This window comes from Mesitornis unicolor, unplaced genomic scaffold, assembly GCF_000695765.1.
Source record: "Mesitornis unicolor isolate BGI_N332 unplaced genomic scaffold, ASM69576v1 scaffold2195, whole genome shotgun sequence".
NCBI classification, from domain to species: domain Eukaryota; kingdom Metazoa; phylum Chordata; class Aves; order Mesitornithiformes; family Mesitornithidae; genus Mesitornis; species Mesitornis unicolor.
The window spans coordinates 15379-34589 of record NW_010185960.1 but is presented as its reverse complement, the minus strand read 5'-3'; the positions used below and the strand labels follow the sequence as shown (position 1 = coordinate 34589).

The window sequence follows — 19211 nt, the reverse complement described above, 5'->3', positions numbered from 1 at the left end:
CACCACCAGGATCGTCACTGTCAGCTCCACACCACCGGGATCTGCACCACCAGGACTGTCACCACCAGCACTGCACCGCCAGGATCTGCACCACCAGGACTGTCACCTTCAGCGCTGCACCACCGGGATCTGCACCACCGGCATCGTCACCTTCGGCTCCATGCCGCACCCTGCACTCAGCCTCACGCGACCACAGCTCCACACACCTCCAGATTTTTCTGTTAAATTCCTTTGATCTCTTGGTGTCTGTTGGTTTCGCTCACCCCTCTGGTACCTTGTCGAAATGGTCTGTCGTGCCTTTGGACAGTTTCAGCGGTTTCATGGCAAGGGTTTTACAGGAAGCAAGACAAAAACTCCCTTAATTATTTGCTAGTGACAATTTTCTTAGCGCTGGCAAAAGCAGGTAAAGGCAGGCCTTAAGACAGAAGCCAAACAGAAAAGGAAAGTTACTGGTTTCAAACCTTCCTGTAAAACTACACACATTAACTGTCAAAGCACCTCTGAAAACGCAGCGTTTTCCGGGGTGGAACATGGCAACAGTTTTCACAACACGGAGCAGAAGTTGTACAACTGTTTACAACAGAGCCTTTCTATGGTAGCCACGAGCAGATGGCAGAGAAGCAAATTGCGATTTTCATTAACCATTTCAGTTCCCTAAGGAGCTGGCAAATATCCTCTGCTTCCAGTTCCATGTCACCACAGAGGAGGGGTGACACAGGGATGAAAGACACGCAATAGCGGCCGCTGGGTACGATGGAGAATGAACTCCATTTCCCCAGATTCTGCAGGACGACGGGAGCCCCTGTTCAGCCTTACAAAGTCAAATTGAGGAGATCAACCCAAAACTTCAGGTCCTGGACATGAACCTTCCCAAAGTGCCAGCGATTTCACCTCACACTGTTTGACTCCAACTTCCCCGCAGGGGAGGAGGAGGAGGACGCCAAGATCCAGGTTTACTTCAAGCACTGTTTACTCTGGTTTCAAGATCGTGTGCTGATAGCAAACCTGGGGAGTTTATTTACGGGAGCCTAAATTACGCCAGATCACAGCAACCAGGGCTGTTTGGGAGCAGGAAGAGGAAGCTGTGCAGAGATTTTTAGGGAACCACAAAGTACGAAGCTCTGTGGTTTCTCGGGCGTTATCTTGATCGGGTCCTGCGCAGCCTCCACTTCAAAGGTTGCAGTGGGTCTCAACAGATCAGAAGGGAAGATTGAGTCCCGAGTGTCTGAAGCGTTTTAATTAAATGACTCATTCACAGAAGGAACTTGCAGACAACCCAAGACTTATCTGCTTTAAGGCAAGCAGGAGGGAGCGACAAAGACAACACTTGGCCGGGCATTGCAAGGAAACCCCACTCAGGGCAACAGCAGAAAAACTGAAATACCAACCTCGTCTCCCCATGCGAGATTTAAAACAATAGAATCAACATTTGATCTCCCCTAAAGTCTCCCCGCCCCTGCTCAGCATTAACTGTGAATGTGGGGAATCGCAAGCGTGGCCATCCCCGCTGCTCCCTGCCCTGCTCTCCAAGAGAGCCGGGCTATGAACATCTGCTGTTTACAAGTGCTCGGCCCAAGGCTGCCAGAATTATTCTGCATCTTCTACTCGGAGGCAAAGGCTGCCAGAAAGCCATCTGAACGTCATGCTGGGACATCCTGGACATGCAGCGCTCCAGATGACAATCGCTACCCGGTATCCTGCTTCCAAAGATTATTGTGATTTAAAACACGGCCTTAAAATAGCATTGTCTTGTCTCTTTTTTTTTTTTCTCCCCAATTTCTCCCTTGGAAGGAATCACCCACGGTTTGCCACGGTTTTATGCTGTTCACTGATTATTTGAACAGGCAAACGCCTTGAGAACAAAGTCCCGTGAAGCAGCAGAGCCGAAGCCTGCAGTCGCAGGTCCTGGTTTCCCTGGGTGGGAGGGAGCCTGAGCCTTCCCCGGGGACGGGGACGGGGCCAGAGCCCCCCGAGGCCCCGCAGGACGACGGATGCTCCCTTGCCGCACCAGACCTTTCTTTAGGCAGATCCTCGAGAAGCAATGACCACACCAAGCTGGGGACCAAGGGGCTCCTCCAACAACCGGAGTTACGAGACCTGAGCTGTGAAACGCATTTCTTTTTCCTCCAGCCCTTGCATCTTACGCAGGGATTTTTACCAACGGGTACCAAAGAAGCCTTACCAAACATACACATTTTTTATGAGTATTCTCTTTCATAGTCCGTTCTAATTGAAAAAACATTTTCAAAAGAGAGCAGGCCAAGTGAGGTCTAACAGCCATGGTAGAGTAGTTAAAAGCAAGGAAAACCTGGGATATATCCAACTGTCATCGACTCGTATGTCACCTTGGCTAAACCAATCTGTTCCCCTTCTTCGCAGGCATAAAATGAGAATAACACACACCTACCTCTGTAAATCATTTTAAGATGCTTGAGTGAAGCTCACTTCTAACTGCACAACATGAAGCACCCTTTCAGTCCATCACTGGCTACACACAGTTTGCTGTCAAGACCCAACCTGCATTTCAAAACCCACATGGAAAACGTAGCCAGCTGATCGTAAGCTGATCTTGGACACATCTACGGAACACACACCCGATGCAATGCACTTGTCAGAAACCCAACAAGGCCTGCACTTCGCACTGCTCCTTCCTTTACGCGTGTGCTTTCAGCAGCCTGGAGGGGGACGGGAGGAAGCCACAACACCCAGTTTGAAGGGTCAGCCCGAAGCCTCCTGGCCTGGACAGCATTCCTTAAACGCACCCATTCGGAGCAACCTGGCAATTGCATAATGGCCACTCAGTATGAAAGCACATGCAAATTACAGGGTTGCTGCCTGACAGATTTCCTCCTTGACGGTGCGTTACGAGATCTAAAACCGGCGAGTGGCATGGTGAGCAGTCCCTGAATGATACGGTACCTTCAACGTAATTGTCACTTTATGGGAAGAACGTGCTATTACTGTGTATTTATAGGGTCACGGCCAGGCAATTACAGAGCAGCATCCCCGTGCGTGTAGTGCCCCGCTCCTCGGGAGGGGGGATCTGAGGCTGGCTCTGTGTGAGTGATCTCGGGGCTTCCCAAGGAGACGGCAGCTTCGGTGCCTATACAAAATACCCTCACTGCCCAGCAGAGCCATGGTGGGGATCGGTAACTGTAATGGGATCGCTTCCTCACTGATTCCTGCGGTATCCTGACCATCTCTGACACAAACGACCACAGAAGAAACAGATGGAGCTGCCCAGGACAGAGCTCTACACCGTGTGCCACTGCTGGGACAAACGCTGCCCGCAGACCCAGCATCCTCATCAGTAACAGTTGGGTATCTTTCCCCTATAAAACTCCTGACCACATTAACGACTTGCACTTTTGGGCTCAACCACTGCAGGGAGAACATTGAATGAGAAAAACGTCTTAGAACAAAAAACCCATTAAACCCCTGCAGTGTCACAGTCAGCAAATTCAATACACGTGAAGTGTGACACTGCGTAGGGTTCTGTTCAACTATGGCAAAAGCTTCCACGTTAAAAAGACACATTTCAGGATAGGAAGTAAGCTGCACACAGTCTTCCAAAGCTGAACACAAAAGCTTCCTGAAAGATGAACACAAAAGCATTTCCAACGGGATGTTTCATATCATGTAATATGAAGGAAATCACCTCAATTTGCACCAGGAATAGCTACAAAATAAACTGGAAAAGACCCATCATAACACAGAGGAAAATTATAGTTTGAGACATCATTTCTTTAATGCCAGCTTAAAGGCATGTGCAGAATATGCACAGCTTATAGTCATAGGAACACTTCCACTGTAAAGGAAAAGAATTAAAACACCTGAGACAATTCCAGCTCCACAGATATGCAGAACAACTCGTAACCTGTCAAAGGCTGTGCTTGGGAGCTGTGCCTTCCTGACAGCGCAGCACAATGTGCATTTTAAATGAGAACCAAAGTAAATGACATCAAAGCTGTACAGAAAGGAAGCTAAAATGGTGCCTGCTCAGTGACTTTCATAAAAAGAGCTGTTAGTGCAATGGGAAAGCTGATACATCCCCATACCCCCCAAACACAGCAACAAAACCACAGGTAACGGCCGACCCACTCAGTGACGCTGCCCTGGGGCGGAGGCAGCCCCCGTGGGTGCTCTCAGACCAAGCCGCAGTGATTCACATCCCAGCGCTGCTGCTCCCCACGCCTTCCCCAGCCGCTGCCCTGACCACAGCACCCAGCGCCCCGCACGCTGCCCACACCTCAGCCACAGCAGAACCCGGCTGGGGCCGTGCTGGCCCTGCTCCCCTGCTCAGTCAGTGCCGCGCAGCCCACACCAGCCCCTTCTTCACCCTATGCCCTCTCCTGCACCCTCTTCCCGGGAAAAGCCCCAGGGTCCCTTCCCCCAGGCAGGGGTCAGTGGTAAATCAGGAGGTCCTGAACTCACAAACCCATGTCTGGTACCCATTTGTCATCCCAGCTCAAACAGCTCTGCACAGCACAACCAAAGCAGCGTGGTCTGACCTACCTGTAAATAATGTTTCAAGCAGGTGAGACCATTGATTGTCAGTAAGGACATCTTTAAGTTTTAATTGAGTCTCATCAGCTTAGCATCCAGGGATTCCTCCCCCTGAATGGCACAGTGCTGTTTGAAGTACTACTGGCCTTATTTCTCCAGTGTTCTGAAGTGGTGGTAGCAGAGAACACAACACTCCTAAATCCTACACTGAGTATGTGTAGGGTATGGAAAACAGAGTGCTGCAATGGCAAATCACAGCACGTAACAGGTTGGAAACAGTTACTCTTCAAAATCCAGCCCAAAGCCACTGACATGGAAGGAAACCCTGGCTTTGTCCCTCAAATCTGGTGTACAGCGTTGCCCACCTTCAGAAGAAAATGACTCCTTTTAGACGTGCCAATTTTTACCCATCCATTCCCTATTGACAACATAGGACCTACCAGGAATTACTGAAATGAAGGTGGCAAACAGGCTACGTAGAAACATAAATGGTTTCAGTGTTGAACACAAACGTAGGAAACATTTCATTCTGACATTCACACAGTGCTGGTACCTCCACTGACTGCAGCAGCTCTTACTGCACTCCCAGCCTTGCGACCACACCTACAGGCGTAAAAAGGGGCAAGAACAAAAGGCAAATACTCTACTTGAACTGCTGGTCTTTGGTGCTCCTAGTTTTAGCCAGGAATCTCTCGGCCAGCTTCTCCAAGTTCCTGGAGTAATCCATCTCGATCTCTGCCTTCTTGCGGAAGAAATCCTGCAGGTCCTGCAGCAGCTGGACCCGGAGCTCACACTGCTGGTCAAGGCACTTCAGCTGCTCTACCAACTGGGCACGGATCTCTGCAACAGACAAAAGCACTGAGGATTAGTCAAGGTCTGGTTAGAGAAAGCACCACCAAAATCCTCCATAAAATACGTTTCCTCATCGGTAATGCGTCAGCAAAGCTCCATCATCATTTACTGTGTCTGCAGACGGAAAATGAATGTGATTGCGACTCGGATGCACAGGAAACCCACCCCATAGCCTGCAACACGGTGTGCAGCCCTGCAGGCAAAGCCTCACTGCGGACAGTGCCCGCATTACGGGTGCCAAGTGCATTGCTGGCACCAACAAGCAGCGGTCACTGCCCAAAAATGTACTGAATCTGTCTGGAAAAAGGACTGGATGCTGCAACACCTCACGTCAGCTCCAAGAGTCACTTGGGGAATTTCTATCAAATTCCTTTGCAGTCGCCTCCTGAAGCAGAAACAAGACATTGCGCGGGCTGGGGCGCTCCCCAAAGGCCCCGATTCCAGATTGCTCCATCGGTTACTGAGACTCCAGCTGCGCAGCTCTCGTTATCAACCACGCCATCGAAACCCTTCGAGGGCCAACGTGACAGCACCTCCCGCTGCGGGGTCATCTCTGGGAAGACTATTTTTACAATATCTACAAATTGCTATCTATGGCTTAAGGACCTACAAAGCACACAGATATAGGTGTTAATAGCATTGTTATGCATAATTATTACTAAAGGTATCCATTCGTATTAACACAGACTTTACAAACACGAGCACTGCTCCCATGAGCCCTTTAAGCAGCAAGTGAGCAGTGAGGCCGACCTAGCAAGATCAGCTTCTCTTACTGCTCCTGAATCTGGGGGACAGACAGTGAAATGACTTGCACGTGGTCAAACAAGGCAAGAAAACACAGCAGTCGTGTCAGCCTCAGTCTAAAAACACAGAAATATTCAGTGATGCAGCCAGTTGATGGTATTGGACTTTTACACAGGCAATAAACTCAACACAAAACCAATAAAATCACACTTTCCTCTAAAGGTCTCTGAGCACTCAGACTTCAGAGATGTCTGCTACTGCTCGACTGCTCTTGCTGCTCTTTCCAAAGGCTTTCAGAGACACCTTCCTCCAGGCCGAATGCAGAACCAGCAGTAACAGAAGGAAATCTGTGCATTGCAACCGTAGGCAGCCACCACTTTGTCACCACAACGGAAGATGGGCAAGTGTCATTAACCAAATACAACTTTTTAATCGATTACTCCATTCCTAACTCCTGAGATGCACAATAGTAGAGGCCAGCTTGGCCTCCTCAGCCCTTGTCCCTCTGCCCAGGGAAGCCATCCCATCCAGGCCTGTGAGCACTTCACTCCTGCCGTGCACCAGGAGTATCCATTGCCTCGAGACGTGCTCACGTCTGCGGGAACAGTTTCAGGGGGTCCAGGATTTGCAATGAAGAAAGCACACATCTCTACTTTAGGGACTCCCAAAACCCAAACCACATGTATACAAATACAGCTCCTAGCTAACCTTGCCAAAAAAAACCCAAACCAATCAAAAAAATCTGCCAAAACGTGTGGTGTTTAAGCTTGAAGATGACCTTGATTAGCACTTTACCTTGGCAGCACCAAGTTCGTTATTTTCTCAGGAGAGCGTTTTAGAGAACAGAAGACTTGTGTCTCTTCGTCAGGAAATGCCACTTCAAACAACCACTGCAACTCCGTGCCCCAGCTGATGGACCCTTGTGAGGGGTCACAACCCAGCAAACCGGGGTTCACCATCGGTCACTGAGAAACAGCTCCAGGGGAAAAGCTGAAATCCAGAGAACCACTTCCAAACCAGCAGCACTTCTCAAAGACTGGAGGATCAGCAGAGCAATGTATTCTAATCCTACAATTACAAGGAAGCTCTTGATTTTCAAGGTGGGACACTTCAGACAGCAGCAAGAAGCAGTAACCTTCTCCTTCAGTAAGAAGTGTGATATCAGCACTTTTCCTCTACAAATCAGCTCCCTGTTTCTGGGGAGCGGTGGCCGCTGATGGGGCTGCCCGCAGGGGAACACGGAGCCGCTCAGCCCCAGCTGATGGGGTCTGCGATGCGGGGCTGGAGCGGGGCAACCGCACTCATCTTTCACAACCACCGCCCAGCACAGCCACAGAATCACACCAAGAATGCAGGCATTTCCTGGACTTACTGGGCTTCCTGGAGTATAACGTGTCTGCTTGTTCTCCCTCTGCTTACACAGTAAAAGGTATTTGATTTCAGACCCACCCGAGCACACCGCGGCAGAGCCAGGGGCTGTGCGTGCCCTAACCCCGGTCACCGCCTTACACGGGACCTCTCCACGTCTGCAGCCACAACAACTGCTCTAATCCCGAATTCGCTGCTTTCGCCTCTTTTAATTGACGCAGGTTATTAGGTTAACAGCCACTTTAAACACCAAAACGCCTTCCACCTCCTTTCCTCCTCGAGAACTTGTAGAGCTCAGCAATCCCACCCACCGTGACCATTCGAGCCGAGGCACAGCATCCCAAAGGCCGTGCTCCGGCTGCCAGTGCTTCAAGTGCCTGAAGGTGAATAATTGCACTTAGTTCAAGGTCAAGACGCCTGCAGCAGAATTAGGATTAAACACCAGGTATTCTTACTCTCACACTAAGCCTTGCCCTGCATTGCAGAATACTCCCTATTGTATTTCAAGCTCACGTGGCCGACAACTCCATAATTAAAACATCCCTTGTAGCGACAGAAAAGCTTTATAGCCCTTTAAAACAAACCATTTATTCCCGTCCATCACCAGATCACAAAGTCACCCAGGTCACAGAGGGACAGAACACTGCATAATGCCAAACAGTTGTGTAATTTTACAACAGTAAAATCCTTCTTGCAACCTTCTCAACATTCCCCGTAGCCCTCAGCAGGCAGCTCTTGCTTCTAATGAATTCACAGGGTAAGGACGGATCTCGTGCATTGGAGTCACATTTGTCATTGTCAACATTTATGTGACATTTTTTCCCCCTTTTTAAACTTTGAAGCACACAAAGTATTGATAGGCAGAAACAATACTGCTTTATCATGAAGGTAATTGTCCTTGGAATAAAATGCTGGTATTTCAAGCGATGGTGCCTTCCAGGGAAAGGTCACCAGCAGTTTCCATCATAGGCAAGCTAAGCGAGACACAGCGTTACAAGATAGCACCACACCTGGTCATAGCTTTAAAAAAATCTGGATGATCTTCATCATTCTGGGACGGATCAAGTACAGGAAATTAGTAATAGGTTATCCTTAATTTTAAAAACATTTTAAAAAGAATTGTGGTGCAATTATGGACCTCTGCTGAGCACTGGGGGCTTCTAAAACTACACCAACCAGGAATGGGTTTCAACAAAGCTCCTGGCAAGACTTTGCACTGCCATAAACCAATTACACCCCGAGCAGGCGGATAAAGGCACTTCTGACTGGAGCTACACCTTGCTCTTCTACAGCGTGCAACGTCCAGCTCCTGAACAAGAACTTACCAAGGTGATTTTTATTTAGGCTTAAGCATCCTGTAAACTAAAGCTGGAACCACAGAAACAAAGACATTTCTCTACCAACTTGTTCATTCTTTTGGGTCATGGACAGGGCTTGAAGCACGAACTCAGACCCAGGAGGCCTTGTCCATCATCAAGTGCACTGTGAGCAATGATGCTGCTCCAGACAGGACCATCTCTGGGCAATGATGCTGCTCCAGACAGGACCATCTCCCCGGGCAGGGTTTAACTCTTCCCAGCAATAAAAGGGGACAGCAGCACAGTGAACCGGAGCCTGTACAGCACAGAGAGCCGGGGAAGGCACGGCAGCCTGCGCTGCTGCCCAGGATCTGGCTCCATCGCCCCGTATCTGCTCTGTGGCTTTCTCAGACGCTCCCACCCCTCTCCCAAACACGGCGCTGGATGAAAAGATGACAAGCTTGGGAAAGGAGTGGGCTGGCAACCAAACAGAACCAGCAACCCCCAGCTCCCGCCCAGATTAAACAGCAATCCTCACCCACACAAACCCGCTCCAACTGGCAGCGCTGAGCTCCAAAACCTCCTGCGCCCTCGCCCTGGCTGAGTGGTCCCCATGCGAGGAGCCGTCCTCCTCCCATGCTGATCCATATCAGCTCAGTACAAGCACAGCAAAATCAAAGCAAACCAGAATCAAAGCACAGATGGGAAGGCAGAAACCAGCAGACTCAAAACCTTCATGTGTAGCTCAGTTACTCCGGAGTTTTCGGGACCCCCATGCAGCACAAGCAGCAGTCACGCAGGCCTGGAAGTCACCAAGCATTAAATTGCACGCACAGCGCTAACACCATCTTATCTTTCAGGCTGCTCGGCCGCACATGGGAGACAAAGCAATCCAAAATGAACAAAACCTCCACTTCATACGGAAGGCTGGAGCAGTAATTTTAGATCCTGCGGCTCATCTGTGATGAGCTCCCTAAATCCCCATCTCCTGAAAGCTGCCCCACACTCGGGTGCTGAATGTCAGAGTAAACCAGCAGCAGCACAGGCCTCCTGGTGAAGATCTTTCTAATACAGATGGATAAAACTGTCTGAGGTGCAAGATGAGCGCGGGAAGCTTTGCACTGGTGAAGCACAAGGGGAGAACACCAGACACGCTGAAAAGCAAAAACGAGGTCAGTCTCAGCCTCAGTCTCAGCGCAGCACTGAGGACGCTCATTTTTTATGTCCATACCTACACCTTAATGTATTTGCATCACAAACCAGGCGAGGCTACCAGCTTTCTGGAGACAACAGCACCACTTGAAGGAGCGAGGCCCTGATGTTTTCTGCCCTTACCACAGCTGTGCAACGCCTCCATCGCAGCAAGTTTGAGAACTCCAAGCACCCTTCAATGAGATCCCCACTGAACACTGGGTTTCCATACGAAACAACACCCATCTGCAAGTCACAGACTGCAAACTGGTGCGAGGCCTCAGCTCTGCAAAGCTTTCAAGCAAATGCCCAGAATTACGCAACTGAACATGTTGACAAAGTCGCCAGGGCACTTAATCCACGCAGAAGTCAAATTAAATATTATTTTGTGTGTGTCTAATGAAGTAGCCATGGAAGCCTCCTTTGCCATTATCAAAACACAGTCCACGCTGTTGACTGTTCCGGGAGGACGTTTAACAACAGAACCCAGATTAAATTACCCTGCGCAGGGATTCACTGCCCCCTCCAGCAGCACAGCGTGGGGAACTCCTGCGTGCACGAGCAAAGTCCTCCTCCTGGTCACTAATCTAAAAACCCTGATAAGGGGAATACGTCCAAGTACATCGGGCAAGGTTACGTTTTCAGGTTCTACAACTGTTTATTCAAAACAAATAAACGTTTATCGATACATTTCAAATAAGCGTTGCAGCTACTCTTGCCTATGGGAAGCTTCACAGCTGTTTTAGGGACGTCTGTGCTTGGTTCAAGGTTTCTCCAGATGACACCAAGCTAAAAAAACCTCAAAGAAACCTTTGCTTATGCTTTCCTGCTTTCAGAATGCTGGATAAAATACCAGGGACAAGTACTGAAATCACATTTTATCACTGGTCTGCAGTACGGATATATATAATAAACAATTTAAAAGTCACTTTGGCACTATTAGCGCAATCCAAAGCAAGGCACACGCACCAGTCCGTACTTTCAGTACCCAGCAAACAGCCTGCACTGACGAACTCCTCATATACCCCAGTAACGAGCACCCGAGTGCCTGTGCTCTGGGATGCAGAAATCACTTTGGGCCCATTAATCAACCTGAAATAATGCATTCTCCAAACAACCTTTGAGTAGTTATTTGAATGGCTTCCTCTCACGCAGTTTGACTACAACACGGCATAAATGACCAAAAATATGGTGAATATTTTTAATGTAAGAGGGTTTTTTCCTGCTGTAAATGCTCCTTCCCATTCTGGCTCAAGGCAAACCAGGTCTCTCTGAAGCCCCAGGCTCACAGGTATTTTCGGTCACCCTGCTCCCAGAAAGCAGAGATTCCTTCCTCACACACTGGCGTGTTAATTACAAAAAGGCTGTTTAGCAGTGCAAGGAGCCTGGACGTATGCTCCCAAATACAGGAAGTCAACAAAAGAGACCAAATGCAGTAAGGAATAAAGCTAAACACATGCTGGCCACATTTTCAATCAAATTACTCCCGATTTCTCACGAAACCAAGGCTACTACGAAAACATACAGTTGTGGATCCTTTCTGGGATTCCCACCAGGGGCTGCACAAGGCGCTCACGCTCCAAGGAGAGGTGTAACTCCCGATTCCCACCCCTGTCCTCCCCAGCACCCTCGGTGACAGCATACCAGTGACACCGCTATTTGACATCTTGAACACACAAGAGTTACGAAGGAAGGAAACATCCAGTCCGGGGCAGCTGTCTGCTCGCAAGCAGCGATCACCCTGGGCTTCCCCATGGCGCATCAGAGCGCGAGAATTAATCAGACCAACCAAAAAAGTGTGGGAAGCGCACAGAAACACCCTTCCGAACCCACGGTAACTCATGTGTAAGCCAGGAGCCGCCTGGGCGTGGGTAGGGAGGGAGCCAGGTACCCAGGGCTGCTCTCAGAACAGGAGCAGATTTGAATGACAAATGCTGTGCTGCAGCCTCAGCCGCACAAAGGAAGGTGAATTCCTCCGAACAGGGAGAGGCCGGCACCTGCTTTCAGCAGAAATCTGTTTGTTCTGGAGTGGAAATCCACCACCGAGAGACAGGGCAGGCCTGAGGACAGGGCAGCAGGCCGGGGGTCGAGGGGGCAGGCCCGGGGACAGGAGGGGCAAGCAAAGGCGCTGCTGACCCAGCCGAGCTCTCGTCCTGCGACTCAAACACCCCAGTGCCCTGCAAAATGAGAACTTTTGGCAGATTTTTTTCAAAAGAGGTCAGAAATATTTGGGTGTCTGTATTTTTACCCCAAATCTGTGAGTGAAAGAAAGGTGGACCTTAGGGTTAGGAGAAAGGATTTTCTTTCCCTTCTCATTTTCAGAAATAATTCTGGCACTTTCTCTCAGCCGGTGTTTGCAGGAGGCTCTGCTGTGCTCTCCTGGCGTATTTTGGAGATGGTTTCTGGTTGCAGCTCCCCAGCAGCCCCTCATGTCCCCACTGTCCCTTCTCCTGGTCCGCTCCCCTGCTGCACAACGTATTAAGGTTGTGTTGACTACACCGTGTGCAGTCACAGCTCCAGCCCACAACTTTCCATGTCTTCATTCTCCCTGAGCGTTAAGATTTCCTCTACCAGAGGTAATTAAAACAGAAGTGAAACAACTGCTTCTTTCGCTTCCCAAAACTTTTCTCTTGAAGCGTTTCATCTGCGTTATGTCAAACAGTGTGAGGGGTTTATTTTAATGGTGGAACGGTACTAAACCGAGTTGAATTATTCATCAGAAACGTGTAACGCGATCATTATTTCTGGCATTTGCCGTATGTTCTTACTGCCTCAATTCACTTCAGGAATCCCAAATTAAACTCACTATTTGCTATACATCACTACGCTACCATGTTCATATGCACGCACGCACACAGACATCCATAGGTGTTAACAAGTGGCATCCATGCACAGCTCTTTCCTCAGGAAAACAGCTCAGGGATGGACCAGACCCCCAGACCCAATTCACCTTGGTCCTACTGCAAAAATTTAGCTAATATGACATTAAAATTTTCCATTTCTCTGTGTCCAGGGTGCTCCAAGGTTAAGTAAAGTTTGGAAGTGCTGAAAGAGACTGGGATGCAAGAACCCAGAAGCAGTGTTCATATGAAAAACTATTACTTCTTCCCCACTGGTAAAGCCTAACAGGTACACCCATACACAGAAGTATTCCACGCGAAGTATCACCAAGTGTATTTTTCAAATCAATAAAATTGCTAGAACAAAAGTGGCGAAGTACAACACGTAGGTTTTAATCTCTTCAATGAAAGGAAAATCCTTCGGTGAATTGTCATATTTAGAAATACAAACAGAATGATTAATGATGGTGTCTAATTTGATTTCACCTCAGGATTTCTTCTCCTCCCTCTCCTCTTTGGTAACCAACACATTAACATGCAGAAATGATCGAGAAATAAATGAAGAAGAACAAAAGGGAACACGTAAACACTTCTCCAGCACAGCACAGTAAACTAAATTGCAGAATCACTTACTTCCAGGGCTGTCTATGGCAGCTTGGGGGAAAACAGGCACATGTGGGGTTGCTTTTTTAATTGCATCAATGATTTCCATCCCCACTTTGTGTTTAAGCTGACATTTTAAAGGACCAACACCAATTTACCTGGAATATTTCTTAAAGATACAAAAAAGTGAACGTTTTAAAATGGGCTGACTATAAAACAGTGACAGACACCCTCGGGTTAGTGCTGCTGGTCCTGAAGCTGCCATGGAAATGAACGCTTTTCCCTGGTGCCACCAACACGTACCCCTCCCCATCCTCAGTCTCGTTAAGAAAAATCCCAATTCGGAGCTGCCACAGCCCAAAATCGGCCACCAGGTCTGAACCCCCCCGCCTCCTCGCATCCCTCCAGCCCTGCAGCCAGGGGTCCCCAGGAGATCCAAGGCTGGACGTGACCCTGGATGACCACCAGCCCAATTGGGGACAGACCCACCATCGGTGCCCCCATTTGGGATGGACCCACCAACACCACTTGGGATGGACCCACCACCACCACTTGGGGTGGACCCACCACCACCACTGCCCCATTGGGGACGGACCCACCTGGCCGGTCACGGAGAACCCAGCGAGCGCCCGAGCCAGCCGCGGGCCAGCAGCCCGGGGACTTGTAGAGGTGAACCATGGAGGATCCTGCACCCTCCTGCACCCCTCAGTCCATGGAGGATGACAACTGCCCACAGGAGTCAACACGGTGACTCAAATATACCCGACCGGGTCGTCCCTGCCTCCTGTCAGTCCCGGCAGACACCGCTGTGTGTTTCTGGGAGGCTTTGTGAGCTATTAATTAACCATGCACATTCCAGGAGAGGAGAATAATGAAGCATCATCACAGACACTTCCCGGGTGACTCCAACAAGATCAAAAAGGTCCAGGTTATTTGCCTGTGGTGCCAGTGGACACTGATGACAGAACTGGTTTCCACCACAGCAGCCTCTTATTTTCTCGCTGCAATAACCAACACCTGCCATTAAACCTGAACCATCACAGAAAATCAAAGCCATGTCTCCCCATGCGCATGAGAGCTGGCGATAGATCTGCCTTAACTGTTTACACAACAAATCCAATTGGAGCATTGTTGTTAATTCACATACAGGACACCTACAAACCAGCAGATAAAAGCCTCATTTAAAACCACCAAGGAGGTTTACTTAAAAATCGTGTTCCAGTCTCCCTGTTCTTTCTGGCTCAGCCTCTCCACATCCATAGGACGTCCACACCAGGAACACGCATTGACTGCAAAGGTATCCCAGGGAGGCTTTTCCATGCAATCACAGGAGTCATTCCTTCAGAGCTGTAAATACTCAGCTGTGTAAGCTGAGGGCTGCTGTCTCTACAGGAACTTACATTTCTACTCTTGTAAAGAGGGGAATGAGTATTTGACAGAGCCTGGATCATGTGAATCATGGTTTTTCTATCAGTTCTTTGTCAGTGACAGCAACACCCATTCATCAGCGCGGCTCAGACCAGACCAGGAACAAGGTGATGCTTCCTTCTCATGCTCCTTTGTCAGAAAACTGACATGAAACTCAGCTCCTCCTTTGTACACACACGCACACTTCACCAATTAGGAACACTCAAACTTCAGTAAAACCAAACCATAGCACATGCGCTGTTTGGAAGACGTAGAAGAGTCTGCAGGTGACTTCTGCAATAAAATCAGAATTAAAAACTTCAGCTGAAAAACCCTTCCTTCCCTGTTCGCCCCCGGTCCCTTCTCAGGAAAATCCCCTACTTCACTGAAAAATACAGAGGCAACCACCACACAAACCGCAGCCACTCACTGAGATGAACATCTAGAAATATGACTAATAGTCAAAAGAAAAACATATTAATGTATGTATCAGTTGAAGCCAGAGTGTGACACACAAACCCAGCACTAATCTGGATCCCCAGCGCTGCCAGATAACAGAATCAATGCAGTACTCCCTGAAATCAGGCATCCCGTACTGCAGACATCAAACACGTTCACTGAAGAGCTGAACGTCGTCCAGTGCCATTTCCCTCCACTTCTGAGAGCCAAAAGGAGCCTTTTTACCACAGAGACGGGGGAAAGAAATCATCCTGCTCCTGGAGAGCATGTGAGGGACTGGGCAGAAATGCACTTGTTAGAGATACCCGAACAAAGCTGCACAGAAGTTGAAGCTGTGCAGGATTTGATGTTTCTAGAAAAATCCAGCCCTTAGAGATCAAAAGCTATCACCATTAAAAAAACATATTAGGAAACTGAAGTCTTTCAGCCTCTATCAGCACCAGAAAGCTCTTCCCTCTCAAACACAACTCTGAGTTTAGAGGTTTTCCTGATCCGGCAGGGTGATGCTGTGCCGTGTCTCCTCCGTGCAGCCCCAGCTCTACCCCAGCCCTGATTTACCACTCACTCCATTTGCTTAACACAACTCCACAAAACCAATTCAGTCCCTAGAAAAGACCACAAAAAACGATAAATCTATTAAATCCCTTAGAGAGAAGGAGACCATTGCAGGCGTGAGCCGCTCACTGCAGCTCAGCCCGGCTGCGGCTGCTTCCCTGCACGATCCGAACCCCAACCCCAGCCCCTGCCAAGAGGAGCCCCCGAGCCAGCGCCGCACAGCCCGGCCAAGGTCAACACGGAACCAAAGTGGGAGCAACGCGCCGGGCTCCTCCGCGGGCAGGAATGTTTGTGTTGGGTCGTGCACTCCCAACAACGCCCAGAGAAACCAACCCAGCAGCGCGGGAGCACCAGAAATGGCTGGGAGGCTCCTGCGTGCCAGCGGGTTACGGGGCTTCGCTCTCGGGTCAGCGTGAACCCAGGGTCAGGTTACGTGGAGACGTCGCTGCATCCCCCGTCTGAAAAAGGCACTTTGGATCAGGGCAAGGAAACAAAAGTCCTGCAGTGGCAGGACGGTTTATCCAGAGGTTTAAGCTGCACAGGAATAGCCGTGCCTCTCAGTCTCATTAAAAATCTCATTAAAATGCCAGTTTGTTTGGGTTTGGAGAGGGTTGTTTCAGTTGTCTGCTTGTTTTGGTTTTGGGTTTTAATACATACACTTAAAAACCTATGCCAGGAAGGGCTATGAATAATACTGTCTTATTATTATACGCAGCAATAAAAATGGTGTAGTAAGATCTCCACTGATAAAGTTACGTGTAACTTCCAATAAAACTTATTTCAATTTGATTTATACACTGACAACACCTCAGTTAACTTATGAAATCCAGCTATTGACATCCTTGGGTTATGAGTTATCAATACAAGACATTTCATTCTCTGTTATGCTCATTACATGCATAGATGATTAATGCCACCAGGCTGACTGACACCTGTAAACTCATCGTGGTGGACCATTACCATCAAGACACGTTCCTGCCAGGACAGATGGGTTTGTGATCACCATTTAAACCCAACGTTTCGCAGGAACACGAGAATCGCAGGCAGGGGCAGGGAGCAGTGAAAGCTCCCGACACCCTGGTCCTGTTTTCGTTTTCAAGAGAACGAATGGCGATTTCCCGTTAGGATGAGACTGAGCCTTTGCTGCTCCAGAGCCATCGGCTGTGATCAGAGCAGGACCTCATCAGAGCACGGCTATACCTGAGGGTCTGACCCACACCCTCTGCACAGAACATCCAGACAACAGCTCTAAACACCAGCACCAGCCTCTTGACACACATCACCAGACAGGATTACACACCGTGGCCTGGGGTCAGAGGCAGCCAGAAACCCCTGAAGCAGACAGAGGGCAGGAGATGGGATCCTTTGGGATCCACGAACGACTTCTCTTTATGTTTCAGCACTTTCAGATATAAAACCTGAGAGCAGGCAGTGCACCAAGGGTTAAAGGAAGCCGCAGTCCCAAGGTGTCTCAGGGGTCCTTAAAGGATTCGGTCACCACTGGCCATAGAGAACTGATCCCCACCGCTCCCTTAGGTTATTGCCACATGGGAGTAACTCTGGACCCGCTACCCATCATCTTCAGCAGCTTCTCCAAGTTAAACCACTGTTTCTTCCTACCATCCACAAAAGAAATCCTCACACCCAGGGTATTCTTGCTCGGTTCCACCTCAATGTCCCCCAACAGCAACCAGCAATGGCTCCAGCTACCAAAATCAACCCCCAAATCTTCAGACCTGAGTATCCAGGGCCGTTCCTCTCCTTTATCTGCCAAAGCAGATGGACTGATGCGGACAACCCACTGAATACAGCTCATTTCACATCTGCCATTAACGAGTCCATCCATCATCTGCCAAAGGACACAGATAAAGTCAGCCCAACTTTCCACGACTCCCCCTGACTGCTTAATTACCATCTCAAATTTGGAGCAAGCCATGACAGCTTTGCATTTGTTTCCACATTTCATTTTTACGACACTCCAACATCTGCAGAGGATGCTGTAATTAAAAAGGAATAAAACTATGTTTAAAGAAGCCCTGGATGCAATCAGTTTATCTGCGTGCTGAACACGGATTTCACAGCGAGCAAGTGCGGATGCTGTTCAGCAAGAGCGAGCAGCCCGACAGCAAACCCTGAAGTCCTGAATTACACAGACTGCTGCGATTCCAAAAAGGAAAGCTTGTGGAAAGCACAGTGGATGCTCTGTCTGTTCTTATGTATTCTGTTGTTTTAAGAACCCCAGGCTTTTGTTTGATAAATTCCAGCATTTTGCTGGTTATTTTTATGGGGAAGGAAGGGTTGAGCTTAGGGGAAGGCAAAAGCACACCACATAGAAAACCCAAAGAGAAAAGCGATAAATCTAAGTGTATTTTTGCTATTAAATGCCCAGTGTACTTTCAAAAGGAAAAAGAGACACCAAGAAATGCAGTGAAGGGCAGGGAGCGATGCTGCGGTGTCACGTAAAGGAAGCAAGGACACAAGTTAAAGCTCTGTGTGCGCCCACGGCCACAGCCCATTGCACCGCAGGACAACGCCTCCCGCGCCCTGCCCCGCGTTCCGGGGGTGCAGGGACTCCCATCAGATGTGGCGGGTTAACAAGAAGGGCAGGAACAGCCCCGTGCTGGGCAGCGCTGCTGGCGCCACGCGTGGCTGTCCCAGAGCAGGGCTGCAGGACTGATCCCACCGCGCTCACGGGGCAGCAGACGGCGTCCAGCACTGCAGCGTTCCTACAGGAGCAGCCTGCGCTGCCAGCCAGCACTGCAGACCTCCTCCAGAACACGACGTCCAGCTCCCAATCTCCTCCTGAAGCGCGGCTCAGAAACCACCGCATGGGAAGGAAGTCGGGCCAATCAGTCTGAAGACTGACCGATACTTTCCGGCTTCCCACCTCCGCCTAACCTGAAAAACCTCATTTTTAGCCACCGCAACACTCCTGTGCATCCCTGTAGGTGATGTGCAGGACCGAAACGAACAGCTCCAGTTTGGAGCTGTCTCAGCAATGCAGTGACCTGCCCCAAACCCAGGCACCGCTGAGGAAGGGGTCGGTGTGCCCAGGACTGTCCCCAGCCCAGACCCGCAGCAGCCCCTGAAGCTGAAACACAGCAGCTCTGTCACAAACCCCACAGTGAAACACGAAGCTGTAGGAGAAACAACTTCTCCCCCCCGTGCTTTGTGGGGAGGATTTTGGATGATCACCCTCCAGGAGGAGAGTTTCAAAGCAAATCCCCATCGCTGCAGCTCACTCTTGCCATGTTTAACCCCATCACTTCTCTGTGCGGTATTTCCTTTCGCAGTTCAGTTCAGAAAGGGTGTTTCAGCACAACCAAAGGGCTCTTAGTGCCAGGCTGATGGGTACACCCTCCTGATCACCATCCACTTCAGCCTCAGC

General features: G+C 49.4%; 1 protein-coding gene across 1 annotated transcript in view; it reads right to left on the bottom strand.

The window, feature by feature from the left end:
- LOC104541021 (SLIT-ROBO Rho GTPase-activating protein 2B) overlaps positions 1-19211 on the bottom strand; it is a 47028-nt gene that overhangs the window by 13215 nt on the left and 14602 nt on the right. The window contains exon 2 of the mRNA XM_010184976.1: positions 5154-5346. Within this exon, the coding sequence (XP_010183278.1) occupies positions 5154-5346 (193 nt within the window). The remainder of the gene's footprint in view (positions 1-5153; positions 5347-19211) is intronic.